At 39.8% G+C, this 20,552-nt stretch overlaps 1 protein-coding gene across 6 annotated transcripts in view; it reads left to right on the top strand.

The window, feature by feature from the left end:
- myo9aa (myosin IXAa) overlaps positions 1-20,552 on the top strand; it is a 365,642-nt gene that overhangs the window by 276,909 nt on the left and 68,181 nt on the right. For all 6 annotated transcript variants that reach the window (XM_072552871.1, XM_072552873.1, XM_072552876.1 and 3 more), the window contains 7 exons: positions 1,419-1,541; positions 4,930-5,010; positions 7,091-7,201; positions 8,838-8,960; positions 10,782-10,931; positions 11,554-11,858; positions 12,248-13,951. In XM_072552871.1, the coding sequence (XP_072408972.1) occupies positions 1,419-1,541; positions 4,930-5,010; positions 7,091-7,201; positions 8,838-8,960; positions 10,782-10,931; positions 11,554-11,858; positions 12,248-13,951 (2,597 nt within the window). The remainder of the gene's footprint in view (positions 1-1,418; positions 1,542-4,929; positions 5,011-7,090; positions 7,202-8,837; positions 8,961-10,781; positions 10,932-11,553; positions 11,859-12,247; positions 13,952-20,552) is intronic.

The following is a 20,552-nucleotide window of genomic DNA, read 5'->3' on the forward strand; positions in this document are numbered from 1 at the left end:
TATTAGATATAATGAGTGATATACAAATGATCACTTTGGGGTATGTCCAATGATGTCTGTAAGAACATTGGAGGGAATCAAAGCAGCTTTGATCCAGTAATATGAGCATGTAGGTAAATTGCAATTGTAATGTTTGAAATTTTGAGCAACGACTAGAGAAACTAGAGCTGTTTACATAACAGCTGAAAATGTGTTGCTGGAAAAGCGCAGCAGGTCAGGCAGCATCCAAGGAACAGGAGAATCGACATTTCGGGCATGAGCTCTTCTTCATTCCTGAAACGTCGGTTCTCCTGCTCCTTGGATGCTGCCTGACCTGCTGCGCTTTTCCAGCAACACATTTTCAGCTCTGATCTCCAGCATCTGCAGTCCTCACTTTCTCCTCTTTACATAACAGTACAGAATGTTGAGGGGAGATCTCTGAGGTGTTCACAATGAGATATTAGTAGTAATATTAGTTAAAAAGGAAACTTTTTTAAAAATAACATCAATTACTAACTCGATGATGTGAATTTAAGGTCATGAGGTGGTCTCTCTCCTATAGGAAGGATGTTTTGAAATATGGAAGGGTTCAGAAAACATTTACAAGGATGTTGCCAGGTTTGGAGAGTTTGAGCTATAGGGGCTATTTTCCCTGGGGAATCTGAGGCTAAGGAGTGACCTTATACAGGTTTATAAAATCATGAGGAGCATGGAGGATAAACAGACAAGGAGTTCAGAACTGGAGGGCATAGGTTTAGAATGAGAGGTGCGAAATTTAAAAGAGACCCAAAGGGCAACTTTTTCATGCAGAGGGTGGTGCATGTATGGAATGAGCTGCCAGAGGAAGTAGTGGAGGAGAGACAATTACAACATTTGAAAGGCATCTGGATGGGTATATGAAAAGGAAGGGTTTAGAGGGGTATGGGCCAAATGCTGGCAAATGGGACTAGATTAATTTAGGATATGGGGTTGGCATGGATGAGTTGGACTGAAGGGTCTGTGTCTGTGTCTGTGCTGTACATCTCTATGACTCTTCATTTTAATGATTCAAATTGTTAGAACTTGGAATGTTCCATCAGAGGCAATAGTGGAAGCAGAATCAATAATACCTCGTAAAAGGGTAATAAATATGTGTGAAAAATAAGCATTTGACCTTTAATTCTGATGAAGAGTCAGTGCTGAAAAAAGGTTTAGCCCATCTGCTCTATTCGCAGAGTGTTGACTGCTCTAATTATTTCCAGCATTTCTAATGCTAGCAACTTTCCTTTTTCCATGTTAGTTTTGTTTTAGTTGAATAGATATGTAGAATGTATAACTCCTTCTCTGACCTTTCTTGTTGTAATTCTTCTCCTTATTTTAATACTTATACAAATGCAAACATTCTGAGCAGAGCTTTTAACTGATGGAATATTGTGACCTTGTTTATCTTGACCTTCTAGCACTTATTAGATGTGAAGTCGCTGAAGTACCTGATGGGCCTGACATTTCATGACCGTATTACCAAGTCTTTGCTTCATTTGCACAAAAAGAAAAAGCCACCCAGCATTAGTGCCCAATTCCAGGTAAATACATGATACATGTGACCAGTTCTCCCATTTTACTGACTTTCTACCTTGAACTGTATGTAGCATGTTGAATATTAATCCATAGTTTCAAATGCCAGTGTTGGTTATATGGTAGCCAGTAACCCGATGAGTTCTGAAAGATTTGGAATGTTTAAAATTGTTTTGTTTTGTGGGGGGCTATCTGTTAGCTGTTAACTGGCTCAAAGTGTGGGTTATTCATCTCTAAAGAATTTGATTTTCTTCATTACCAAACTTGACCATCATAAAATTAAACAGGCAACTTGAATATGAGAATGTAAAGATTCCAAGAATGAGAAAAGATCACAGATTAATTGAAACTTGTTCCTCAAGTAACTTAGATTGCTGTATATTGAAGAACTGCAATTATTTGGCAGCTTGCCATAAAAATATCTAAATTTGACATGATTTAGATCCGTATTAAATAGCAAGTTTGAATCAGTTGTTCAAAGAAATGATTATCACAATCTTGCCCTATAAACACTGCCTTACAAAGACAACTCGTTTCTTCTAATTTTCACTTGCATGGTCAGTTGTCTCCTAATGTTCTACATAAATTATTGTATGAGATGATCATTAAATAAATTCCTTCTTTCTCATAGCATGGGTATTGTTCCACAGTCATTGCTATGTTGATTTTAATGTGTGCAAATAACAGCCATATTTATAACAAGTGAACATTGGAATTGAAGATAAAAGCATCTTGAAATGATTGTAATTGTGAATTTTACACAACATGATTAAATAAAATACTGTGTGTGAATGAGTTTTGAGAAGACTTATAGCTCAGGTTGAGGTTCTGGATGTAGGTTTGCTCGCTGAGCTGGAAGGTTCATGTCCAGACGTTTTGTCACCCTACTAGATAACCTCTTCAGTTGGCCTCCGGGCGAAGCACTATTGATAATTCCTGCTTTCTATTTACATGTTTGGATTTCTTTGGGGTGGTGGCATCATTTCCTGTGGTGATGTCATTTCCTGTTCTTTTTCTCAGGGGTGGTAGTTGGGGCCTAACCCGATATGTTTGTTGATAGAGTTCTGGTTGGAATGCCATGCTTCCAGGAATTCTCGTACGTGTACACACAGATGAGGAAGGACACCACTTCGACTGGGACAACACATCCATCCTAGGACAAGCCAAACCGAGATACGCACGAGAATTCCTAGAAGCATGGCATTCCAAACCGGAACTCTATCAACAGACACATCGAGTTAGACCCCATCTACCACCCTCTGAGAAAAAGAACAGGAAATGATGTCACCACAGGAAATGACATCACCAGCCCAAAGAAACCCAAACATATAAATGGAAAGCAGGAATTATCAACAGTGCTTCGCCTGGAGGCCCACTGAAGATGTTACCTAATAGGGTGACGAAACATCTGGAAATAAACTTTCCAGCTCAGCGAGCAAACCTACATCCAGACTGTAGGTTAATCTCTGAACAGCTTAGATTCTGAAAATTATATACCAAATGTGATAACAGAGTAAATGGTTCAATAAAGTTGAATATATGATCTGAATTTACCCCTGAGAGCAAGCAGAATCTTTCAGAAGTTTCTCTTAGGTAATTAAAATAAGTTGAAGGATTTTTAAATAGATCGTGCAGCTCCAAGAAACACAGAACATGTATTTATGTATCTCTTTTTCATCTCCCGAGCACATTCTAAAGCACTACATTGCTAATACAGTAATTTTGATGTGTACTCATGTTTGTGATCCCACAAGCAACAGTTCATTCTATGAGCAGTTAACCTGTTTTAATATTGGTGGAGTGATAACTGGTCATCAAGACTGGGGAGAAAATACCTCTTGTTGCGTGTTGAAATTATGCCATTAGATCTTTTACTCCTCCTGAGATGCAGACAGGAGCTTTGACCATAAGACCATAAGACCATAAGACATAGGAGTGGAAGTAAGGCTATTCGGCCCATCGAGTCCACTCCGCCATTCAATCATGGCTGATGCGCATTTCAGCTCCACTTGCCAGCGTTCTCCCCGTAGCCCTTAATTCCTCTAGACAACAAGAACCTATCAATCTCGGCCTTGAAGACATTTAGCGTCCCGGCTTCCACTGCACTCCGTGGCAATGAATTCCACAGGCCCACCACTCTCTGGCTGAAGAAATGTCTCCGCATTTCCGTTCTGAAATGACCCCCTCTAATTCTAAGGCTGTGTCCACGGGTCCTAGTCTCCTCGCCTAACAGAAACAATTTTCTAGCATCCACCTTTTCAAAGCCATGTATTATTTTGTACGTCTCTATTAGATCTCCCCTTAATCTTCTAAACTCCAACGAATACAACCCCAGTATCCTCAGCCGTTCCTCATATGCTAGACCTGTCATTCCAGGGATCATCCGTGTGAATCTCCGCTGGACACATTCCAGTGCCAGTATGTCCTTCCTGAGGTGTGGGGACCAAAACTGGACACAGTACTCCAAATGGGGCCTAACCAGAGCTTTATAAAGTCTTAGTAGTACATCTCTGCTTTTATATTCCAACCCTCTTGAGATAAGAGACAACATTGCATTCGCTTTCTTAATCACAGACTCAACCTGCATGTTTACCTTTAGAGAATCCTCGACTAGCACTCCCAGATCCCTTTGTGCTTTGGCTTTATTAAGTTTCTCACCATTTAGAAAGTAGTCCATTCCTATATTCTTTTTGCCAAAGTGCAAGACCTCGCACTTGCTCACGTTAAATTCCATCAGCCATTTCCTGGACCACTCTCCCAACCTGTCTAGATCCTTCTGTAGCCTCCCCACTTCCTCAGTACTACCTGCCTGTCTACCTAACTTTGTATCATCGGCAAACTTCGCTAGAATGCCCCCGGTTCCCTCATCCAAATCATTAATATATAATGCGAACAGCTGTGGCCCCAGCACCGAACCCTGCGGGACACCGCTCGTCACCGGCTGCCATTCTGAAAAAGAACCTTTTATCCCAACTCTCTGCCTTCTGTTAGATAGCCCTTTGACACCTTGTCTGAAAGATGATACCTCTGATACTGCAACACTCTTGGGACTGCACTGGAATGTCTACTTAGATAGTCTTCTGATTCTAAATTTAGGCTTGAAATCACAATCTTTTGATCGAAAGGTGGGAGTCCAACCACTTAGCTAAATATGGTATTTAAAGTACACTAAATGAAGAATAAAAGAAAACTAATTATTTGAAAATCAAATAGACATTTTGAGGGAATATTTTTGAATCAATTTCTCACCTAAAATAATTCACTGAACAAGTGGGATTTGTATGACTTTTTCTGAGTTTTTAAGGTGTTGCATTTTTCTAATCTAGGGTGCTTTTGACCTTGGTCCATTCATTCCAGGCACTGCAGTAGTTTACCTTTGTTTTTTCCTTTATGCAGGCTTCTCTAAATAAACTGATGGAGACTCTGGGACAGGCAGAGCCCTACTTTGTCAAATGCATTCGCTCAAATGCAGAAAAGGTAGCTATGCTTGGAAATTTAATAAGTTGTTAAATTAAAATAATGTAAGGCCAATAGCATTTGCTTTACTTGCATGAATAGAGCAAACAGCCACTGAAACTTTATATGTTGACTTTTAAGTATTAAGTGAAGCTGATTTCTCATTTAAATAATAACATGCTGAGTATGACATCATTTGTTGAATGAGGAAGGAAAAGTCTGAATATATTTTAAGATGTCATGATTTAGTAATAATCTATTTAAAATTTTGTAGACATTAGGAACAAATGTTTAAGGGAGATATGGAGGTCCTGAAAGGTACATTGAGAATTGACTTCAGCACAGTGGTGACATAGAGAAGAAGAGAAATATACACAATAGTGTTTTTGGCTCTGGAGTGGGAAATTTGTTTGGATCTTTGTCATAAAGTTAGCAGTGCATTAGTTGTGGGAAGACAGGAGGGCAATTATAACAAGTTTACATTTAGAAGCAAGAGCAGTCTTCACTCAAGTATTTATTCTGTGTCAAAGACCATTTAAAAAAAAGGGCAGATATAGGCTTTTCAGCTCATTGAACCCATTCTGCTTTCAGTGAGATTATGTCTAATCTGAAAATTCTTATCTCTTTGCTGACTTTGCCCCATTAGCCCTTGATTCCCTTACTGACTTATTAAAAAAAACATCAATCCCAGCTTTGAATGTAATTCATGACCCACAGCCCTCTATTGTAAAGGATTACACAGATTCACTACCCTCTGAGAAAAGAAATTCCTCCTCACCTCTGTCTTAAATGGACAACTTTTTACTCTGAGATCATATGCTCTTGTCCTGGGCTCTCCCACAAAGGGAATCAATCTTTCTGCATGTGTTCTGTCAAATCCCCTGTGAATCTTGTATATTTCAATAAGACTGCCTCTCATTCATCTAACTAATGAGTATAGGCCAAACTATTCAATGGTTCCTCATAAAGACAGTCTCTATTCTCATGGTGAATATAATGGACCTTGTCAAGACTGCCTCCAGTGCCTGTATAGTATTCTTTAGATGAAGGAACCAAACTTTTTCACAGTAATCCATATGTGGTCTGACTAGTGCCTGTTTGCTATAATAAGATTTTCCTGTTTTTACACTCTATTCCCTTTGAACTAAAGCCAGCATTCCATGTGCCCTCCCTATTGCCTGATGAACCTGCATGCTTGCTTTTTGTGATTTATGTATCATGACTCCCTAATCTCACTGTGGTGTAGTTTTCAGAAACTTTCTCCACTTGTATAATATTCAGGTCATCCATTCTTGTCAAAGTGCATCATCTAGTGTTTTCCCACATTACATTCCAACTGCCATTTTTTGCCCACTCATTTAGCCTCTGTATCCCTCTTCAGACTCTGGGTCATCCTTACCACTTACCTTCCCATCTCTCTTTGCAGCTCTGCAAACTTAGCTGTAGTACATTCACTTTTCTCATTTAACTGATTAATATATACTGTAGATAATTGCAGTCCCAGCACTGATTCTTGTAGCACTCCAACTTTTACAGGTTACCATCCCAAAAACTCCCCTTATTCCCAACTCTGTCTTCTATCAGTTAACCAGTCCCCTGTCCATGCTCATATACTAACCTCAACATCTTGTGTTATTAATTGGCCTAACCTGTAGTCAAACGTGTTCTGGAAATCCAAGTGTATTGCATTCATTGCTTCCCCTTTAATTATTCTGCTCTTTACGTCCTCAAAGAATTTGAATAAATTTGTTAGCCATGATGTCCCTTTCATGAAGCTGTGCTGACTCTGCTTAATCATATTGTGTATTTCTAAATATTCTGCTGTTACACCCTTCATAATAAGCTTTTCACATTTTAACAATAATATGTTAAGCAAACTGATCTATAGTTACCTGTTGTATTAACTTCTTACTTTTTTAAATAAACATTGGCAATTTTCCCATTCTCTGTCCAATATATGCGCAGGTATTATTGAAGCCTTCCTAGATTGGGAAGATATACTCAAAACTACATGCACTTTGTCCTGTGTGAATTATTGCTTTTAGGCTGAAATTGTCGTTTCGTTTATCTGCCTGAGATCTTTCTTTTGTCAATGTTGTAGCTTCCTTTGCGCTTCAATGATCACCTAGTCCTGAGACAGCTAAGGTACACTGGCATGTTGGAAACAGTGAGGATACGACAATCAGGCTATAGTATTAAATACACTTTCCAGGTGAGAACTTCTAGTTACTTCGGGGCATTGGAATTTTGCTTTCAGATTTATGGATGGTGTCAATCTCAAAAGTGAAATATAAATATTGTGGAAAAATTGATATTAATTTGAACTAAAGTGCTCATCACTGAAAATGTCAAATCAAGTTGAATTTCAACTGGTTTAAAGAAGTCCAGTTCTTTCCAGTCTTGAATTGATTGATTAACAATTGTAAAATTTTTATCAAATGCAATCTTGCATTTGATATTTAAAAAAATTGAAGAATCAAGAGCATTTCCGAACTGACAGCCAGACTACTGCGACTACTAGGACTCATAACAGCACACAAACCAACAGCCACTCTCAGACAAACACTCACCAGAACGAAGGACCCGATACCCAGCATGAGCAAAACCAACATAGTGTACAAAATCCCATGCAGGACTGCACAAAACACTACATCGGACAAACAGGAAGGCAGCTAATAATCCGCATCCATGAACACCAACTAGCCACGAAACGACACGACCAGCTATCCCTAGTAGCCACACACTCAGATGACAAGCAACATGAGTTTGACTGGGACAACACTACTATTATAGGACAAGCCAAACAGAGAACAGCCAGGGAATTCCTAGAGGCATGGCATTCATCCACAGATTCAATCAATAAGCACATCGACCTGGACCCAATATACCGACCACTGCAGCGGACAGCTGGAACTGACAACCGGAAGCGGCAGATACAAATCACTATAAATGCCAGAGGAAACATCACAGAAGCGCTTCACAGGAGGCTCCCAAGCACTGAGGATGTCATCTCAGGCAGGGGACGAAACGTCTGCAACACAAATTCCCAGCTCAGCGAACAGAACCACAACAACGAGCACCCGAGCTACAAATCTTCTCACAAACATTGAAGAATTGAATTGAATTGAATTTTTGTTTACATCACCTGTGACAGCATGATTCTGGCTGCATGATGGGCTCTGATCAGTTCAGAGCACACTAGTTGGAAATTATAATAAACTCATTCCTGTCAGGTTAGCTTTGTGGATTAATTTTTAAGAATATGTCCTCAGTTCTTCTACATTAACATTTACTGTTTTAGTTTTATTGCTGTTGGCATTATCCATTTCTGTTCCTAACTGTTCACTCACAAACCCATGCACTGAGTTTCTCAGGCTGTTTGATTGTTGGTAATATCTTATCAAGGAGTCCTCATTCAATGATTAGGTGTCTATATCAAGTAGAATTCCTGATTCGTAATCAGGAGTAGAAGGCTTCACTGAATTTCCGTTCTTTCTCCCTTCCCTTGTCCTGTGGCACTAAGATCCATTGTTGTGTTCAACCGTTCCCTTTATTGAAGTTAACTGATTCGGCATTGCCCCAGGTTTCATAATTGGTCTATCTGGAGTTTATTTGTTTTGTCATTTCATCAGATGATGTGCCTTCCCAGCATTCCATAAGGAAGAACATAACTGGTTAATTTGGAATGTGATCCTTATCTGATCTCTACTCTCAATTGTGACTGGATAATGTCATCTTTTCTGTGGGATGTTTTATTTAAAACACATTGTTGTTAAACTGATACATTTTGGTATCGCAGTAAAGCTGCAGTGAAATTAATTTTATAATTCTTCTGAATCATTTTTCAGGAATTTGTGGCTCATTTCCATGTACTTCTGCCACATGGCACCATCTCTTCTCAGTGCAATATCAGGAGATTTATGAGAAATGCGAACCTCGATGTAGCCACTTATCAAGTAGGAAAAACAATGGTACGTTATCATTTTGTTATGCAATTGCCAGTCGATAAGCGTATTTGAGTATGATGCACACAGATAACACAAGCTGCTTTAGAAATTCATAATTGAGAAACATAAGGTGAACATCTGTGTCCTACATTTCTGGGGCTTATAGAAGGATCATATTGTTCAGATTATGAAGTCTTTTTATAATTTGTCTGTTATAATCTCTGCAGCAATGATGCAACTTTAAATTACTCATGCTAAGGACTTGAAGAATTTGTAGCCAGTCTTTTGTAACTGAGAAAAAAGATAGTGTCTGCTTCTCCCACTTGGTTTTCTGCAGGCCAGTATTCATGCTGTGCATAAATAAAACCAGCAGTTTCCTTCCACCAGTTTTCACTTTGGAGTCTTTGTTGTGGCTATAGTTAGGCGTTTGAATATTTGGGCCATTGCAATTGAACCTGATGATGTCCCCCCCTCAGATGTTGTCAGACATGCGTTCTACAGCAGGAGTCACAAGATGGTGAGCAGGAGCTTGGGTTGCAGTTTATTCCCCTCTTTTGAATAAAGCACTAATCTGTATCTATAATTTTCTCATCGGCTCACCTCAGCCTACCTTTGCAGCCAATTCTAGCCCAAAACCCCTCCGCACTGCTGCATCTCTCCCAGCTCTAATAGTTTTGATCTCTTAACTCCTGTCTTCTGGCATCTATTAAAAATTTTGTTTGAATGGAACCTGCAAACCACTTGTTCAATTTTGATTCATAGGTTACATGTTTTGTTACATTGAAAATTCAGTATGAAGGAATAGCTGTTGCAAGATAGTATTATAGTGGTAAAGGTTATTGGATGAACAATAAGTATGCTCAGGCTAACACCTTGGGATCATAGGTTCAAATCTCACCACGGCAGCTAGGGGAATTTGCATTCAGTTAATATTAGATTAGATTACTTACAGTGTGGAAACAGGCCCTTCGGCCCAACAAGTCCACACCGCCCCGCCGAAGCGCAACCCACCCATACCCCTACATCTACCCCTTACCTAACACTACGGGCAATTTAGCATGGCCAATCCACCTGACCTGCACATCTTTGGACTGTGGGAGGAAACCGGAGCACCCGGAGGAAACCCACGCAGACACGGGGAGAATGTACAAACTCCACACAGTCAGTCGCCTGAGGCGGGAATTGAACCCGGGTCTCTGGCGCTGTGAGGCAGCAGTGCTAACCACTGTGCCACCATGCCGCCCTTAATAAATCTGTAATCTCAAATTGGTCTCAGTAATGAAGCAATGACAACTATCATCAATTGTGGTAAAAACTGATCTAGTTCACTAATGACCTTTAGAAAAGGGAAAACTGCCATCCTTGCCCGATCTGGCTTACAGTGTCTCCTGATCTGCTACAGTGGTTGACTTCTAACTGCCTTCTGAAATGGCCTAGCAAACAACTCAGTTCAAGGGACAGGCAACAAACTGGTACTGCCAGCGATGTCTACATCTCAGGAAAGATTTGTTTAAAACTTTCATTTGACCAGTATTCTTGAATATTAAAAAAAAACAAAGAACTGTGGATGCTGGAGATCAGAAGTAAAAGCCAAAATTGCTGGAGAAATTTAGAAGGCCGAGCATCATCAGTGGAGAGAAAACAAAGCTCACATTTCAAGTCCAGTGACCCTTATTCAGAACCAGTTCTGATGATTTGTCACTAGACCCGAAACATTAACTCTGCTTTCTCTCCACAGATGCTGCCAGACCTGCGGAGTTTCTCTTTAGATATTGTACTTACTTGTCCATATTTCATCCCCTCTCTGTTGCAAATATCATTTACTTATTGCATGGTTCCCCATAGATATTTATGAAAGAGGTTGAGCGTCAAAAGCTGCAGGACATGTTGCACAAGGAGGTCCTGAGACGAATTGTTTTGCTTCAGAGCTGGTTCCGTGCCGTCCTTGAACAGCGACAGTTTCTCGATAAGAAGCGGGCAGCAATTAAAATACAGGTTTGTACAACAGTGGAAGCTGCTGTGTTTCAACTTTGTCAGTAGAATCTCAGCAGAAATCTTAACACCAATCCCAGGAAGAAATATATTTGAAGGTTGACAATAAGTATCCTGAACTGTATAATTTTAATGTATCCAAGTGATTGCGTGTGTACTATATGCTGTCCAGACCTCAAAGTTTGTGCAGTTCTGACCTGTTTGTACGATTATTTCTTTTTCACTAGTTTGGGCAATGTACATCTGGAGGTTTGAAAGAGCTTTTCTTAGGGTGACCTCATTAGTTGAATTGCTAGTTCACTGTAGGTTTACTGTGGGCTTCCACTATCTGGAACTAAAAGGAGAGCGGTCAAAGCAGATTTTACCGTAAACCTGTTCACAGACTTGGCTTGAACCAGATTGCCAGAGGTTAGTCCAGTCATAAAATACTGTGGCCACATATTTCCATTGAATGGTTATTTCATGGATCTTGTATTTTAAAAATCACCTTATATGTTCTATCACTTAAATTAAGAGGTTAATTTGGGTGCCCTGGTATAAGAAGCAGTTTGTTTTATTCATTTTCATGGGAGTAGTTCATATATATTTCAAATATAATCTTTTTCTCTTCCACTCTTCTCTGCAGAACTGTTGGCGACACTACAAAATGAAAGAGCATCTAATTTGCACAGACCTCAGTGTCTTAAATGCAGCAGCGACCAGTATTCAGGCTGTGTGGAAAGGTTACCAACAGAGAAAAATGCTCTTGCGAAAGCATGATGCAGCAATTGTCATCCAGAGGTGGTGGCGTGATTACCACAGATATAGACTGGCAGCACTGTGCATTCAGAAACACTGGCGACGATACAAGGAGATGCAAGCATACAGAGCATTCAGGGACAGCATAATAAAGATTCAAGCTGCAAACAGAGGTTTTCTAGTACGACGCAGGTAACTATTAAACAGAGCAAGTTTTGTCTCCTTGTTTGTGTATTCCAGATTTGGATTAGATGTATGACCAGCCACTGGTACAGCCTCAGTTATCTTGTATTTAACATTAAAGGGCTTCTGTTTTGGTTAAAGTGACTGGATAGTTATGTCTTACAAAACTTTATCGCTAACCCCAGTCTGGGGTTAGTTATGACATCTTTGCAAGCTCAGCTGTGGCAGCCTATTCAAAACACATTCCAGAGTTGAATTTGGAATATTCTAATCTGAATGGGCAATACATTGATCTACTGGGGAGCTTCATTGATTTTTAAATTGGATCAGAGCAACTCACATAGATGACTTCTAGAATGTCAAATGCTCAGAATTTAATTCCCATCTTTTTATTTCAGGTTTCAGGCATTGAAAAGGCAGAAACTCAAAGAAAAGAAGAAACAACTGGATAGTGAAAAGATAGAGACCTTGAACAAACACATCCCAGATGAAAACCTTCCTGAAATCAATAAGCCTTTGCTGAACAAGTTGGGAGATAAACTAGTTGAGACTTGCGCTTCAAAAGAAAATGACAGTCAGCAAATCCATTCTGAATGTAGTAATAATTCAGTAGATTTGCAGGTTGGAACTTCTAACTTTTCTAATATTGCCAATGTGCCACAGGGTGTGATTGTCAGGGAGAGACCAAAGTCCTTTTCTGGAGATCCAGACAAGCAGAAAGTGGTGCGTGCCAAAAGACATAGTCGGAGAATGCGAGAGTTGGAACAAGCCAAGTTTAGCCTTGAATTGCTGAAGGTGCGATCAGGCGGTGTGTCTCCCTCAGAGGAGGGACGCTGGTCCACTGAACTGGTATCTGATGGTGTGAATTCCCTATCTCCTCAGGGAACACCGGACAGCGAGAGCTCAAGAGGTAGTTTTGAAGTACCTAGCTGTGAAGATGAACTGAAGAGAAAACAGTCTTTAACTGTTTCTGATGAGCCATTCTCTGATTCCAGCCTGCATACTACTCAGGATTATCTGTCAACAAGTCCCAAACCAAATAATCACAGTCTGTCCACTAATCCAACACTTCATGGAACAAATCTGCTTTCCAGTCCTTACACGAACACTAATTATCCTAGTCTTGACTCCAAAATTCCAGAAACAGACAATAAAGAGTTCCATCTTCAAAGGTCAAATTCTGAAGATCAATCTCCCAGTCCTAAATCAAGTCACAGTCAGTTTTCAAGTTCTAAATTGGACTGTCATCCATCTACTCAATTACAAAATCATGATAATATGTCCAGGAGCTCGAAGCCAAATGAGACTATCTTTGCACATTCTGACCACTTTACAATTGAAGGCACTATTACTGTACCCAAAACAGATGAAGAAGGTGATCAGTCACTTGATGGTGAATTTTCAAAAGATGAACAGCCTTGTTTAGCAGACAATACAGGCATTAATCCCTTTCCTCAAATTGCAATTCTGGAAAGACTTGAGCGGTTAAATGTACAGCAGGCAGAGAGACAAAAGCAGAAACGGCAGCAGAATGAGAAGGAAATGATGGAACAGATAAGGCAGCAGACAGAAATCCTGGAGAAGCAACGCAAAGTTTTTGAAAAACAAGAGAAGGACATGTTTGAGAGGCAGCGAGGGGAAGCGCTGCAGAAAATAGAACAGTGCAGACAGAATGATATTGCTCCCGTTCCTTTCAGACCTCCAAGTGAACAAACGGGTAGACCTCAGACCTGTCTTGCTTTGCGCTCAGACAAAAAATGGGATTCAAATATCAATTTAGATTCTCAATCAATATCATCCAATGAGTCTAAAATGTTAAACACTGCAGAAGTTTTTGATAATTACAATACCACAAGCTGCACTGGAATGAAAGATCGACCTATCAGTATGTTTTTTGATAAGAAGGATCTGCAACCAAGTGGCCTACAGGAAATCGATAAGCTAGATGGGTGGACACCAAAACTCAGTTTGGAGTCCCGTGAATCTGGTACAGAGCAACCCCGACCACCCAAACAGACAGGACCAGGGGCTGCAAACACAGGGGAAGATGACAGGACCAATGTCTTGTTTTTTATGCCCAAAGACAAGAACACACTAAGCAAGTAGGTTATTTTCCTTGAAATTTTTTTTCAGGTGTCCAATTTAACAGCTGTGTAAACTTATTGGTGATTTAGTACACAGTCAATGGAATGATAGGGTAATAGTTTTGTCACTACTGTTAGTTTGACTGTGGGGCAAAGCTATCCAAGAGGGTCATGAAAAATCTTACAAATGTTAATGAACAGGCCATCTATGCTTCTGTTGATCAAAAGCTGGTGTATAGAATGAAGTGAACACAGGTGTAACAAAATTCATTTACAAACTAGTCAAGGCAGTGTAGTGTACAAAGTAGAGATGTTCTTTAAAGGTAATTGCTCTCTAATGACCTGTAAAGACTATAACAACTTTACTTTTCATTAATTGGCAGTCTGATATTCAGGTTGCTTTGTTCTCTTTTTAACAATATTAAAAAAATGTACATGAAATGCCTAGCTAGATCCATAATGGAGGACAAAACCAGGGTTGTGTAAAGATTTTGATAACTTTCCGTTTTGAATGTGTCTTTATATTTTATTAGAAGGTGAAGTATTTGTGAAAGGAAAAGTGTGAAAAAGGCCGTCAGGCTCTTCCTATCCAGTTGACTGTGCAGTCCTGTACACTGGTCCTTCTAGGGGAAGTAAATAACTTATTATAAATTTAACTTGATGTAGATCAAGCAATTAAATCTGTTAACTATTAACTTTAATTGAAATCAATGTCTTGGAGACTCTTAGATGTGAGCCCACAAAATTGTTTCTAATCTTGTTAATTAATTTTCAGTTTCACTTAGGAATGAGAATATTCAGGAAATAATGAGTGCAGGTTGTTGTCTCAGGGTGAAGCTTTGTGACATTGTTGAAAAGAGTTTTGCATTTGTATTACACCAGATCTGAGTGAGTTTAATGTAATGGAAACTTTTAAGTTTATCCGCTGTCTTCCGACGTTCTAGTTACTTGAACATTTTCTTTCCTTTTAGTGCCATGGTCTTCAAAATTGTATATGACATCCATGAGCCTTAATTCATTCTCGATCTGATCTATCATTGATTTGGGAGTGTATATATATCAGTAGAGACAGTTTTATTTGGTCGCGTATCTGAAGTGGAAACCATCGCCACTCTCTGCGACTTGTACAAAGTATTCCTCTAATAGGACAACTAAGAAAAAAAGATTAAATGAGAAATATAAAATTGGGCCGTGACAGCTTCTATAGGTAAGTAAAAAGAAAAGACTAGCAAAAACTAATCTGGATCCGTTCCAAGAAGAGAATATATAATAGAGAATAAAGAAATGACAGAGAAACCAAATAAATAGTGTCTGCCTTCATGGAGGAAAATACTAAAACCTTCCAGAAATAGAACATAGAACAGTACAGGACTTACCCCTTCAATGTTGTGCCAATCTTTTATCCTACTCTAAGATCAGACTAACTTATCTACCATGTGTCTGTCCAAGAGTCGCTTAAATGTCCCTAATGTATCTTGCTCTACTACCACTGCTGGCAGTGCATTCCCCACACTCACCGCACTCTGTGTAAGGAACCTACCTCTGACATCTCCCCTAAATCTTCCTCCAATCACCTTAAAACCACAGTGATAGATATTTCCACCCTGGGAAAAAGTCTTTGGCTATCCACTCTATCTATGCCTCTCATCATCCTGTACAACTCTATCAAGTCATCTCTCATCCTCCTTTGCTCGAATGAGAAAAGCCCTAGCTCCCTCAACCTTCATAAGACATGCCCTCCAGTCCAGGCAGCATCCTGGTAAATCTCCTCTGCACCCTCTCTAAAGCTTCTATATTCTTCCTTATAATGAGGTGACCAGAACACAATATTCCAAGTGTGGTGTAACCAGGGCTCCATGGAGCTGCAGCATAACCTTGCTACTTTTAAACTCAATCCCTCTGCTAATGAAAGCCAACACAACATGTGCTTTCTTAACAGCCCTATCAATCTGGGTGGCAACATTGAGAGGTCTATGGACATGGACCCCAAGATCCCTCTGTCCCTCCAGACAGCCAAGACACTCTAACTCTATATTCTACATTCAAATTCAACCTTCCAAAGTCGCACTTTTCCAGGTTAAACTCCATTTGCCACTTATCAGTTCAATTCTGCAATCTGTCGATGTCTCGTTGCAACCTAAAACAGCCCTCCATGCTATCTACCACTCCACTGACCTTTGTGTCATCAGCAAACTTACTAATCCACCCGCCCACTTCCTCATCCAAATCATTTATAAAAATCTCAGAGCAGAGGTGCCAGAACTGAACCCTGTGCAACACCACTGGTCACCAAGCTGAATGCTGAATACTTTTCATCTACTACCACCATCTCTGTTCTATGGGCCAGCCAATTCTGTAACCAGGCAGCCTCACTTTCTGTATGAGCCTACCACGGGGAACCTTATTAAATGCCTTGCTAAAATCCATGTACACCACATCCACTTCTCTACATGTTTTGTTACATTCTCAAAGAATTCAATGAAGTTTGGGAGGCATGACCTGCCCCTCACAAAGCCATGATGGCCATCTCAAATCAAGCTATGGTTTTCCAAGTAATCATAAATCCTGTCTCTCAGAAACCTCTCCAATACTTCACCCACCACAGACATGAGATTGATTGGTCTATAATTCCCAGGATTATCCCTACTCCCTTTCTTGAACAATCATCTGGCACTACTCCAGTGGACAATGAGGATGCAAAGATCATCTCCAAAGGTGCAGCAATCTCTTCCCTTGCTTCATGTAGTAATCTATATCCTGTCTGGCCCAGGGGTTTTATCTATCCTCATAAATTTCAAAATTTTCAGCACAATTTCCTCCTCAACGTCAAACTTATTCGAGCATATCAGTCTGTTTCACACTGTCCTCAGAAATGTCAAGTTCCCTCTGAGTAGTGCATACTGAAGCAAAGTATTCATTAAGGACCTCCCCTACACACACTGACTTCAGGCGCAAGTTCCCTCCACTATTCCTGATCAGTTCTACTCTCACTCTGGCCATCCTCTTGTTCCTCACCGAAGTGTAGAATGCCTTAGGGCTATAGTCAGAGATGTACAGCATGGAAACAGACTCTTCGGTTCAACCTGTCCATGTCGACCAGATATCGCAACCCAATCTAGTCCCACCTGCCAGCACCCGGCCCATATGCCTCCAAAACCTTCCTATTCATATACCCATCCAGATGCTTTTTAAATGTGCAATTATACCAGCCTCCAATACTTCCTCTGGCAGCTCATTCCATACACGTACCACCCTCTGTATGAAAAAGTTGTCCCTCAGGTCTTTTTTATATCCTTCCCCTCTCACCCTAAACCTGTGCCCTCTAGTCCTGGACTCCCCACCCAGGCAAAAGACTTTGTCTATTTATCCTATTCATTCCCTCATGATTTTATAAACAGCTATAAAGTCACCCCTCAGCCTCAGACACTCCAGGGAAAACAGTCCCAGCCTGTTCAGCCTCTCCCTATACCTCAAACCCTCCAACCCTGGCAACATCCTTGTAAATCTCTTCTGAACCCTTTCAAGTTTCACAACATCTTTCCGATAAGAAGGAGACCATAATTGCATGCAATATTCCAACAGTGGCCTAACCAATCAATGACCTGTACAGCTGCAACATGACCTCTCAACTCCTGTACTCAGTACTCTGACCAGTAAAGGAAAGCATATCAAACGCCGCCTTCACTATCCTATCTACCTGTGACACCACTTTCAAGAAACCATGAGCCTGCACTCCAAGGTCTCTTTGTTCAGCAACCCTCCCTAGGACCATGCCCCCTTCTAGCTCTCTGAAGTCCATTCTTCATTTCCTTCCTGGCTACCCTTAACCCTCTAGACCCCTACCTCATCCTTGCTTCCTCAACCTTGAGTAAGATTCCTCATTCTTCTTGACGAGATGTTCCATATCCCTGGTCACCCAAGGCTCTTTACCCTACCATCCCTTATGTTTCCTTCCCTCAGTAGGACAAATCTGTCCAACACTATCAGCAATTGCTCCCTAAAAAAACCTCTACATTTCTGCCGTACTTTTCCTGAGAACATCTGTTCTCAATTTAGGTACCCCAGTTCCTGCCTAATAGTATCATAATTCCTCCTCGCCCAATTAAATCTATAACAGGGTATTTGGAAAAATAATAGTAAGATTAGGTAGCATTAGCTTGCATTTATGAAAGAGAAATCATGTTTGACCAACCTATTGGAGTCTTTTGAGACTATAACTATCAGAATAGATGACAGGGAACAGGTGGATGTGATATCATTACATTTTCAGAAAACTTCTGGTAAAGGTCTACATAAGAGGTTAGTAAACAAAATTAGAGCGTATGACTTAAGGGGAATTTACCGGCATGAATTGAGAACTGGTTAATGAACAGAAAACTGAGAAGGAATAAATGGGTCACATTCAGATACTAGGACTAGTATAGTACCGAAAGAATTAGTGCTTGGGCCCCAGCTATTCGCAATCGATATCAGTGATTTATTTGTGTGTGGGGACTAAATGTAATATTTTCAAGTTTGCAGTTAGCAAAAAATAACTGGGTGGAAGTAACTATTATTGATAATTGACAGATTTAATTCTTGATCCACATCAAGTTAAAATTTATAGTAAATTACTTACTTGCCTTAGAAAGACCAGTGCACAGTCAAATGGTTAGGAGTTATGAAGATGATACAAAAATGCTTCCAGGGAATTTGGAGAGGTTAAGTGAGTGAGCAAAAAATTATCAATTCTAAAATTTGAATTACAACATGCAAATGTGTGAGATTATCCACGTTGGTAGAAAAATGGAAGTACTGAATATTTCTAAAATGGTAAGACCATAAGAAATAAGAACAGGAGTTAGCTGTTCAGCGGGGATGGGAATTGTTGAACTTCACAGGGATTTGGGTATCCTTGTTCTTGAATCATTGAAAGTTAGCAGTTAGGTATTAAGGCAAGAAGTATTTTGGCCTTTAGTTCAGAGGGATTTGAGTATAGGAATAAAGATGACTTATAGGGCCTTGGTAAGACTGAATTTGGACTATTGTTTGCAGTTTTGCTCTCCTTATGAAAAGGTATACTTGCCATAGAGGCAATGCAATAAACTGTCAATCTAATTCCTGGGGTGAGGGGATGTTCTACAAGGAAATGTGAAATAGACTTACATCTATATTCTCTGGAGGTTAAAAGAATGAGGGCTGCTCTTATACAAACAAGATTCTTATGCAATTGATAGGATTGATGCAAGGTTGATGGGGAATCTAAGACCAGAGGGCACAGTCTCAAAATCAGGATGCAATGAGGAAGAAGTTCTTCACTTAAGTAATAAATTGTTGGGGTTATGTACTTCAGATCGCCTTGGAAGTTCAGTCATTGAGTATGTTCCAGACTAAGATTGTTGGTGCAGGAAAATGGCCTTAAAAATAAAGATTATCTGTGATCTCATTGCTTGAATAGGAAGTGCTTGAAAAACTTAACAGATCTGGCAGCATCAATAGGGAGCAAAATGCACTGATAATCAAACTCCACTATTCCAAATGTGACACATATAACTGTGTCACTACCAATGTTAAACCACCAAGGTAATCCTTATGCCTGATAGACTGTTATTCGAGACAAAAATAATTCACATCATCTTTTGTCATTAACAGGAAAATCATTGTGATCAGCATTTAAAATTTAACCTACAAAACAACGATTGATCTTCAATTCAGTAGTTGATTGGAATCACCTAGCTCTTCTTACATTATAGTTTTTTTCCTGTAAGTTTTTAGTCTTATCACTCTCTGAGAATATGTAGCCATGATTACACTGCACTGCATAACTAGACCAATCCAAAGGTTGTTATTAGGCAGCTTTTCCTTAACTCAAAGACTCCAAGAGCCACTCTGTTTCTCTCAAATTATTGACCTCTCTGCTCTGGAACTTAATATTGTATTGTATAGCTAAAGTGTGCACAACACAATCCTACTTCAAGTCGTAGAGGGAAAAAAAAGCTCTCCTGGTACATTTCAGTTTACCGCAGTGTCCAATTTATGTGATTTCTTTCATGACTCATTTTTCAATCCAAAATGTTAACTCTCGATTGTTTGTCCTCTGAGCCAGCCAGATCTGCTGGGTTTTTCCAGCATCTTTTCTTTGATATGGAGTGTTAAATATATTGCCTGTATATAACTGCATAGTAGTCATGTTCTTATAACACAAGATTGTACAAGATCAAAACAGACATTATGTTCATGTTTTATGTGGCTTTTTAATAATGCTTTATTTGTAATCTGGTGCAATGTTACATCCAATAAGAGAAAGCAGTAGTTGTGTACACAGTCAAAGGCATGAATTGTAGTCCTACAGAATTAGAAAGGAAGGCAGAGGTGCCTCAATGGAAGTATGGCAATTCAGCCGTCCAGAATTAGCTGGAAGGAGAGACAAAAATAGAAATATGGCACTGCATTCTTTCAGATGTAGTGAATCTGATGGCGATGGTAGTGATGGGAGCTGAGTAAGTATGCAGCTTTAACAGAAATGTAAAAACAGAGAATGAAGTGAAACTGGAGACCATCAGAATTAAGAGATGCAGAGTGAAATGCAATATCGAGTAGAGTTCTGCAAAAGTAGGAAAGAGCATGTTACAGAAAGGAC

Source organism: Chiloscyllium punctatum, chromosome 33 (assembly GCF_047496795.1).
Source record: "Chiloscyllium punctatum isolate Juve2018m chromosome 33, sChiPun1.3, whole genome shotgun sequence".
NCBI classification, from domain to species: Eukaryota; Metazoa; Chordata; class Chondrichthyes; order Orectolobiformes; family Hemiscylliidae; genus Chiloscyllium; species Chiloscyllium punctatum.